This window comes from Fragaria vesca, linkage group LG3, assembly GCF_000184155.1.
Source record: "Fragaria vesca subsp. vesca linkage group LG3, FraVesHawaii_1.0, whole genome shotgun sequence".
Lineage (NCBI taxonomy): Eukaryota > Viridiplantae > Streptophyta > Magnoliopsida > Rosales > Rosaceae > Fragaria > Fragaria vesca.
This window is the reverse complement of record NC_020493.1, coordinates 25,945,921-25,956,212: the sequence shown is the minus strand read 5'-3', so window position 1 is coordinate 25,956,212 and position 10,292 is coordinate 25,945,921. Positions and strand designations below refer to the sequence as shown.

General features: G+C 35.4%; 1 protein-coding gene across 2 annotated transcripts in view; it reads left to right on the top strand.

Moving 5' to 3' along the window:
- The window catches only part of LOC101296270 (F-box protein At3g56470-like), a 4,882-nt gene extending 675 nt beyond the window's left edge, over positions 1–4,207 (top strand). Inside the window, exons 2-5 of one of the 2 annotated variants that reach the window (XM_004295075.1) lie at positions 1,113–1,220; positions 1,624–1,720; positions 2,536–2,644; positions 2,774–4,207. In XM_004295075.1, the coding sequence (XP_004295123.1) occupies positions 2,812–4,032 (1,221 nt within the window). In that variant the 5' untranslated portion in view covers positions 1,113–1,220; positions 1,624–1,720; positions 2,536–2,644; positions 2,774–2,811 and the 3' untranslated portion in view covers positions 4,033–4,207. Of the gene's footprint in view, positions 1–1,112; positions 1,221–1,623; positions 1,721–2,281 lie in introns of both variants that reach the window. The other variant, XM_004295076.1, reaches the window with a different exon arrangement.
- The last annotated feature ends 6,085 nt before the right edge of the window (positions 4,208–10,292 follow it).

The window sequence follows — 10,292 nt, the reverse complement described above, 5'->3', positions numbered from 1 at the left end:
TTAGCTAACAACGAATTACTCTGTTGGGAACAAAAACAATTCTTCCCACTTCCGATTTACTTCCAGAGAGTTCTTGCTTTCTTCTTTCAGACAGCTTTGCTGGGCTTCCCTTCCGGTGATTTTTCCTGAAACCATTGTGAAATTTAATCCTGCAAGTTTGCAACTTTCTGAGGTTTCTTTTTCCTTCAAGCTCAGATTTTTATGCCATTGTTTGTGTTTCTACCGATTATGTCAATATGATTTCATGCATTACCATGTTTCTTCAGTCACTAAACCCCAATATCACAAAATGCATCGTTTTTTAGGCTTTTAGTTCTTGTAAAAGTGCATGGTCATGGGTCCAGAAAGATTTGATGATGAAAGCACAGCTGAGCTCATTTTGCTGAACAAGTTCTTTCTTTTTTGTCCCTGAAAAATCTTGTCTTTTTTTTTTTGGCGAATTCAAATGTGTGATGACTTAATGCACTGGATGTTTTTAAAGTTACAAACTCAATGAAAGGTTTCAGCTTTTGACAAATCTGATTCTGAATCTGTGAATGTGTGGTTGAATCTCCTATTTGCAAGGACCGAAAGGTTCCTGCTTTAAGCCTCTAAGTGCACAGTCTTTGAATCCATGAATTTAAGCTACATTGAATCGATTACATAGCAGAATGGTATTAGGTTGGGAGCTAGTCATTTTTTCTATGTGATTGAAATATGCTTTATGTTCATTGGAGCAACATAATTATAATAATTCAGGGCTTTTGGTGATGGAACTTGTAGTTTCTTTGACATTCATATAGGAACAAGTATTGTTCTTTATGGCATCCGGTTTTTCAAGCCTGCACCCTGTTTAAGTTTAGGATGCTCTTGGCTTTTAGGTATTTTTGTTTATACTCAATTGGCATCATTCAGGGTTGCATAGTATGCCTTCTTGTCGTATGAAATTTGTTTTCCATTCCTGTTGGTATCGAGTTCTCTTGATGTGGTGGATATTGACAGCAGTATTACCTATTTCCCTAATTTCTTTTTTGGTTTTCTTCTTGTTTTTTTTGTTTTCAAGAGGTGAATGTTGATCTATAAAGCTTTACCATCTCACTGACTGAATGGTTTCTTTATGGAATTGAATTCAGCTTATTGGAATAAAAGCAGTTTTGTACCTCTTGGCAGCTCCACTGGAGAAACAACTTAACACAGAGGTCAATCATGTTTCTCTCGTCCTCCCTACAAATGTCATAAAGGTAATTGAATTTTCTTGCTCCAACTTTCTTCTTTCATTAATTTGTTTAATTTCCTTTAGAATTATGCTTCTGGCTCACAAAATTGTGTGGTGGTCAATGAATTATAGACATTAGTTATTTAGCGTTGATGAGAAAGTTGATCTCTTTTTTATTTCTGTACAAGATTTTAGGGCCAAAGTTAGAGTTAGTTTGCTTATGAGATTGAGTTCTCTTTTTGTCAACTCATATTATAATGAATCTGTACATAGGTTTTATGTTATTTTGATGTGTCATAACTATATCAGCTCTTTGTCACTATTTTTTGTGGTTGGACGTGTACTCGATGGAGCAATGACATTCTGCGGTTAAGTTTTAAATCCATTTTTAATTATTTCATGCCGTTTCATCTTTACTTTACATGCAGTTCGCAAGGCTAGAGTTACAAAAAGAGTTTAAAGATATTAAGCAAGAAGAGCAGATCTCCATGCTTCATAAAATGCTTGCTCCTCACCTTCTTAGAGGTATAAATTCAAAACTCTATCAAACATAGGATGCCTTACTAATAACATATGCACATATGATTTCCGAATAGATGCATTACCTATAGTTATACAATTTTTTTTTAGAGGAACCTATAGTTATACAATGTGTTAGCTTTGTTTGTATCTGATATGCATGGCATACACCAACCTGCATAGCACAATCTATATTACATTATTACATATCAGAAAGTTAAAGTAAATTTTACTTGATATTGCATATTTTGATCAAGTTTCACCTGGAGCGCCTATAGTTTCAGTAAACTTTGACCCAACAACTGAATCTGCCTATATTTTTATGTTATTCTTATCTAAATATCAAGTGCTATTATAACCATACCACTAAAAATTACCTGTTCAACTGCCAATGAGATGAACTGAGAGGTGGAGTGGAATCGGTAATATCAATTACAAGTGTAAAAGCGGTGATGAACTGAGAGGAATATTGGTAGATATATGCTTGAATGAAATGTTGAAGTACTGCTTTCACCATGTGTTTCTTTTATTTAGGTTTCTTTTCCTTCAAATTTGTTTTTTTTTCAGAAATTCCATGTATTTAAGGTCTCCAAGGAGTGGAAAACTATGCAAGGAAAGATCAAATCAAAGCCCAAATGTTTTTTATGACTTGCACATTATTTCTCTTCATTCATCTATTCTCTACCAGAAAAGGGACCATTTCAAATCTTCCTTTTCGACTGTTTTATGCTGTGTAGTCGCAATTGTGCAACCAACAGATATGTAAATGACCCTTACTGCGGTGTTTTATGCTTACTAAATAGTGATATATCACTCTGCAGGCTTTGTATAAATCGGATCCATCAGAATATTGTCGTTCATTACGCTTTGAAGATAAACCAGACTATTGATACCTGAACACACTTTTCCGTGACCTTTTTATTCGAGAAGGTTACTTTTTATTTTTTGACTTTGAATTTAATCGACTGGTAAATGAAGTTTATTTATTCCACAAAACATTTAGTTTCTTTTACATCTATCACAGTTAGAATTTCAATTTCAGATTTTTTATTTTAGCAGAATCCTTTCTGTAAAAAAGTGGAATCATAGAGCTTACTATGGGGCAAAGAAGGAGAAAGATGAAGCAGAAGAAACATATAGATGCTGATTGGGCAGGTCTGCCTGACAACATTCTTGAGGTAATCTTTGAGCGACTGAATTTGATGGATTGTATGTCTATTAGTGATGTTTGCAAATCTTGGAGACGTGTTGTTGCACAAGAACTTTCTGATTGTCAAGGGCATGGGTTCCCGTGGCTCCTAATGTCTGGTGAGAAAGACAAAAGGGTTAGGACTTGTATTAGCATATTGCAAGAGCAAGAGTGGGAGATGTTGCTTCCGGAGGCGTATGGTAGATACTGCTGGGGATCATATCAAGAGTGGTTGATTCTAGTTAGAGATCTTGGCTCTTACAAGCTTGATATTGGATTGTTTAACCCATTCACTCGGAAGCAAGTTGATCTTCCTGGAGAATGGAACTTGAATCACAAGATGGTTCTCTCAGGGCCTCCCTCTCTTGAAAACTGTATCTTCATGCTGATTCAAAGTGACTCCCAGACGCTTGCCTTTTGGGTTCCAGGAGCTCAATCATGGCTTCAGCATAAGCTTGATGGTGAACCATTTGTGGATGGTGTCTTCTCCAATGGAAGTTTTTATCTCATCGGCAACGATTATAACATATGTGAAATTAAAGGTGCCAATATATTTGCTGCAATTAAGAGAGACGATGCCTCTGCTCCTGTTGCTTTTCATATTGAAAGGCATTACCATGAAGTAACAATGCCAGATGAGCATGAAAATAATGGCGTGCTGAAGTATCTTGTTGAATCTTGTGGAGAGCTTCTACTTGTCTGCAGGTTCTATAGCACCAAACCAGATGCTGTGCTTGTAACACATTATTTTGAGGTATACTCGCTGGATTTTAGCAGGATGTCCTGGAAGAGGGTAGAGAGTTTGGGAGATCAGATCCTATTTCTGGGCAAGTGCTGTTCAAGATCTGTCTCTTCTAGTGGACTTGGACTTAATGTGACTGATCGTATCTATTTCTCAAATGATCATGCTGTTCCATGGTGGAACGAATGGGATTCTGAACATCTTGTTGGCATTTTGAATCGTCTTGGTCTTGACAATAGTGGGACAAAGGATTGGGGCATTTTTAGCCTCGGCAACAAGAATCATGAAACTTTGTCTATCCAGTTCCGTGGCAATCGTGACAGATGGGGACCTGTCTGGTTTACTGCACCGCAATGGTGGTGTTGTAAGAATTTCACTCTTACTTGATACTGAATCTGTCTCATCTAAGGGTATCTTGTTGCAGTTGACATATCAAGTTTAGGAGCTCATTCCAGAACAAATGACATTGTACAGCCTTAGTGTAGAAGGCATATTTTGTAAGTTAACTAAGAAAAACAGCAAGTATAATCTAATATCAGTGTTAGTGAAAATCTTCTCTCACATTGAAGATTATTGTCACACTTTCCGCATATATGGTTTTTAACACTTCAGTTGAACGTATCACACATAAATTTCATTTGTGGTTGCCGGAGTCATTTTGTTATCTGCCTAGATGCCGCGAATGTCCCTTCCCCTTTGGAACTGAATAGCTGCTTTACACTGTTCTCATTAGGCATTAATCCAGAGCGTTTTTCACTGTTCTTATCTCTATCTGATATCAATCTAAGGTCATGCACATGAAATGCCTTCCTCTGTTTCTCTTTTGTTTTCTTGTTTACAATAATGAAAAAGGATTTGATTTCTTCTTCCCAAAAGAGTGATTGGGTCAATTCACATAAGCACATTACTAGAAGGCAAGCCATTATAGTACTTTTCTTTGGCTTTGTTTTGTACGATCTTTATCTAATATCTGCCATTAAAAGTTCTTTCTATCGTTGGATTCTTTGCGGTGCTGTATCCAAATTTGAATTCAATGAATCTGTAGTTGGCACAGCTAGATCAAACAGATGTCAAATACCTAGTCATCTGGCCTTGAAATTTAGACCATTTTATTCTGCTTGTAAGCTGTAGCTTATATAAAAAAATTAAAATATGGAAGACACCTATAGTTGGGTTTGTGTTTGTCAATCATTCTCCTTTTACCTTTTACAATGATGTAAATGGTGGACTCTGCGAACAGAGTTGTGCATATGGTGTCATTTAGTTAGCATACGCATATGTGGTTTAGGTAAACTGCAAATTCTTTAGCGAATGTAGCTAGATAGGGATTAGAGCAATTGGAATTTGAAAAGCTGTGTAACGTGTGGTGTGTACTTGGAGGAGTTTCAGATGAAAAATTAATACACATGAAATTAGCTGCTTGATTTCAAGTCTTAGACTTTCTGGAGAAATTTTGAAAAATGACCTTTTTTAGGTACTCAAAATGATTTTTAACCAAGTTTTTTCAAACTAATGAAAATTCACCATCTTAAGGGAGGAATAGTCATAATTGTCCTTGTCATCATTCTTCTTTGCAATTGTTTTACTATATAATTCTTGTACCAAAACTCTTTTATTTGATCCTTTCAATTCACCAACGGAAACTCCTCTCTTTATTATTTTTCATATTTTAAGTTCAAGTGTTTGATACAACAGAAGACTCCTCTTCTCCTTTCATGGAGCTCATCTTTCTTTATCTCATACGACTCATCTTCCTCTTCAAATATTGTATTTTATTGTTGATAACAAGTTGAGAAACATGACTCTATTTGAGAAACATAGCATAAGAAGAAGAAATCTATTGTTGAATTCATGAGTAGATCGAGCTTATTACTTTCAGAGTCATCAACACCATAATGAAATGGAGAGGCCAATATTATGTTCGGATTGCAACCCTGATAGAGATCTCATCTCTTTTGCGTTGTTAGATAGTTGTGCAAGTACCAAAGAGATCTCTTTTTATCAAACTATCGCAAACAAAATAGGGCTTGCGGAAGTTAAAGATCAAACCAGATTCACATAAGATCCAAAATATTGGTCAAGAACTTCAACAAATTAATGAAAAATAATCTCAAGACCTCAAGTTCGTTATTGCCTTGATGGATACTTATAGAGAAATAAAACTAGAGTATTAGGGTATATTTTTATAAACAACTTGTATTCTCTTTACCCTGCAAAATTGAAGACTTGGGTCCTCATGCAAAGATTATTCCATTAAGCTAGCATAGTACTCCAGTTCTTTCATTTCGATGAGTTTCTCTTCAATTAGTGTATGGATTCAAGAGTAATGGCTACAAGTCTTGGATTCATATTTGCAGAAGAAAGAGGAGCTGCATATTCCTGTATTTGCGAAAATTGAGATTGACAGTAATAATATCCTTTTCTTTAGAAGGTAAATATGATTTCTTTAAATGAGGTTGATGAATGTTGGCATTTTAGACATTTGCTTCATTCATATGGTCATTTTTCATCTATTTAATATGACAAGTCGGTGAGTCGTGGCTTGGTTAGTTAAGATGTTTAACTGACAACTTTGAGAACATGGGTTCAAACCTCACTGACATATGTAGGGTGTGTGGATTAATAAAAAGTTTTTTTTTTTTTAAAACTATTTAACAAGACAAGGTTAAAAATCAATTTGGAGGCCTAAAGTTGGTTATTTATAAAAATTTCTCGACTTTCTTTCTGCTTGCGATTGTCTTGCATATACGATTAATAGTCTACAATATGCTATTGGAATTTAGAAAAATTTGCTATGCGATAAAAAATTCTGGCCGAAGCAATATCCTTGTCATTTGCGTGACTGATATAATTTTGTGATTTTTCTGATTACTTGCATCATCCTTTATTATTATATGAGAGTCTGAGACTATGCATGTATCATGAGTAGGATAACCCCATATACTTGTTATTCTTGACATAAATGAACGTTTTCCAGATAACCGTAGGAGGCTTGCAGATGCAAAGGACTGAAGAGTGTTAGATCACTCAAAGCCTTAAATAACAATTGTGTGAATACTCTGCTAGCTCGAAGCATACATGTCTCATTTATTTACCCTATATGTATTTCTGATTCTTATATATGCATTATCATCAGGGCACCATAGAATTACGGGTCAGCAATTTAACTATCAAGGAAGCCCAATTGATGATCTCTGTCAAAGTAGTATGATTTGCTTTGATTGTGAAAAGCTAGAAATTGTACTGTATTTCCTATGAGATGCTAAAGCTGGAGATTGTAATGTATTTTCTGTGAAATGCTAAACTGTATTAAATATATATCAGGTTCTTGAGGTGTGTATATCTTGTCCTTGAGAAGCTAGAACTCCATGTTTGCTTGGATATTTTTTCGTAGTCACATCACAGAGGGGTAAGTAAGAGCGTATTCATGCAATAAGTGACTGTTATTGATGTTGACCATGTTGATCAAGATCTAAAAAAATCATAATACATTGAATTTGAATTTGTGCCAAAGCAGAGCACTCTCAACCCTTTGTTAAAGAACGCAATGAGAATACAAAAAGATTATACATTAATCCTTTAATGAGATGTTGAGTAAGGATCATGATGCAATCAACCACCTATATAGAGAGCGTAAAATTTTGAAAGTCTTGTGAATAGGATGTGATCAGAATAGTACGGTTAGGGTTGAAAAATCACAAACTTCAAGTAACGTTTAGGTTCCGATAAAAACTGTCAACTCTAATTACACTTATGCACTCCTATGAGGAGCCTAACCACCAAAGGGTCAGTTTAACAAAAAAAATTCATAGCCAATTGATATATTTAACCACGCTTAAAGCGGTTACTCTTATAGATGTTTCGGATACATAGGATGTACCGCGTGAATCGAGATCTAACCAATTACGAAAATAAGTAAATTTTGTAGCGCATCCATAATTCACTATAGTGATCACATCACACGAACGATTTTCCCAAAATCTATTTTCTTGATATGATATAGTCTTAGAAAATGTGTATCATTACCTTATATAGAAACTATGTATAGATTACTTCCTTGCATAGAGCATTGTATAAATTGAGCCCTTGTATTAATTAGTTTCATCATAGTTGAGATTGCTCTCAAGGAGATTACAAAGAAAGGGCAACAAGCAATTACAGTAAACTAGCACTATGAAATGCTTCCGGGTCATGTTTCCAATTACAAAGGCATTCTGATATATTACACAAAAAGTCATTGGGCATATTGAGCCATCAACTGGTCCATGAGCACTAGCTCTACTCCAGCCTCCACCATTAGAACCGCTACACCATTCCATTTCATAAAAAAAAAATTAAAAAAAAAACAATAATACAGAACTTCCAGTCAATCTTCAGCTTTAAAACACATTGAGCGAGAAAAAGTGAAATATGGAACGAATAAGTTGCATAACTCAAAATTGAGTTACTAGACAATCAAGGAACTAACACAAACAAACCATTTGTAAAATACAATTACTCATCTCATATTGAATAGTACCAAAATCCAACAGACTTCCGTAAAATAGATTCAAAACAAATCAATCTCTATCAGAACTCCAACTCTGGAAATTCCACAAAATTTACCCTACCCAAAATCCCCAAACACCTTCTCTCCAAATACAAATTGTATTATGTATCTCACAGCACACCAAACACAAGAGACCTCAATCAAACTTTAGTAAATCTAACAAGACAACAAGAACGTTATGAAAGAGAAATGATCTTCCTATAACCCTACATTTTAGTATTCACTAAGCAAAGAATTTTAGTTGAATACAACAGTAGAGTAACCAAAGAAATAATGAGTTAAATGCCAATGATTTGGGGGGGGTCGGGGGGGAGGAATTATGAAAAGAGTTTAAAACACCTAAACAAACAGTATCTTCTATATCAGAAAGAAGAGAATCAAACTAAAACAATGAGCCTTTAATAACAAGTTATGTGGATGTATATTCATGTTAACATGGACAATGCCAACAATTTTTGTAGGGATAGAGATCAAGATCCCACTAAGTACACATCTTTGGTATACAATTAAGCTAGTTGACCAATCCTTTACCTCAAAATTAACACATTAAAATTTACAGCTTACTAGTTAAGTTATACCAGTTCTTCCAATACTATAAATCTTCAGACTCTAATTCTCAAGACTAAAATTTAAAAACCAAATCATAAATGATACTATAAATCTTCAAACTCCAATTCTCAAGACTAAAACTTAAAAACCAAATCATAAACATGTTTATACCAAATGGCTATCAGAAATTTGAATTGAAACCAAATTTTACAAGGCTAAAACCTGGAATGGGAGCAGGTCATGATATGCCCTTGATGCGTTTGATACCATTGACGAGCACAGACGCCCTTGGCTCATGTTTCTGTAATTCCTAGAGGAAATTCCTCCTCCTCCTCTTCCTATTTATGTATTGGAAAGAAAGCATAGCTCACAACCAGTTTTTTTCAAGCGCCACGCATCTCTTAAAGGCCATCTGAACTAGCAATTAAATAAACAAAAAAGTCACTTTCCTAGAAAATCTAAATAATTTCAAAGGTCATTGGAGTAGAAATTGTAGGTTTTGAGCAAGAGTCGTGCATAATTATAGAATGAGCTCATACCGTATCAACTTGCACTACTTTGTTGTTATGAATAGAGGTTCCAGATAACCGAAAGAGTGCAACGCATTCTGTTGTATAAGTTTCATCAGCTAACCCTTTCTCCTCAACCAATTTTTTATACCCAAAGCTCAGGCCACCCTAAATTGAAAGTCAATGAAATTAAACAGTTAATAACCCTGGTTTTAAACTACACAAGTCAATAAAAAAAATGACATTGCCATATGAATAAAATCTCAGCAAATCATCATATGAACAAAATTTCAGCAAATCATCATTCTGAAATTCAAGCTTCAGTTCTACAATGCCAACCTAAACTGATCACAGAGCTCCCAGATATATAAAACACAAAAATCATGTCACGATCAACTTAAGCTCTCATACACAGATAACGATCCTGACTTGTTCAAAGCTGGACCAAAACTTGAGCATATTTATAACCTTACCAAACCCAATTCCAGACACTCCAAATCATATTCCTTCTCCAAGAAATGAAAATTGAAATTCACAAAAGTATCCCAGGAGAAACAAATGAACAGGGACTCAATTCTGCAGAAAACGCAATGAATTCAATTCGATGCAATCACTGGGCCCATCTCGAACCCAGAGGTTGGATTGGGGACTTGGGTTGATTAGGTTTACGATCCGATTGAATCCTCAGAAAGCTTCAAGGAAGTGAAGCAAGTTTACCAACAGAGGGAGAGGGTTTCAACCCTCAACCCCATTCGTGTCAAATATCTCTGCGTTCTGGATTCCAGATCTTACACCAACTTTGAATCCTCGAAGCAAGGCATGAGACGTGTTCTGCATTGTCTGAGAATTTACCGTGATGACGTTGAATTGCAAAAATGCCCTAAGTCCAGCTTTTGCCATGCAAAGAAGAAAACTTCAATTAAGAATGATACGTACTCCAATTTGGACAAGGATTTAATCATCTGCAATTCCCAAGAAACCAGGGGCGGATCTACAGCATATGGGACTGGGACTCAAGTCCCACCCAAACTTTTGGAGGG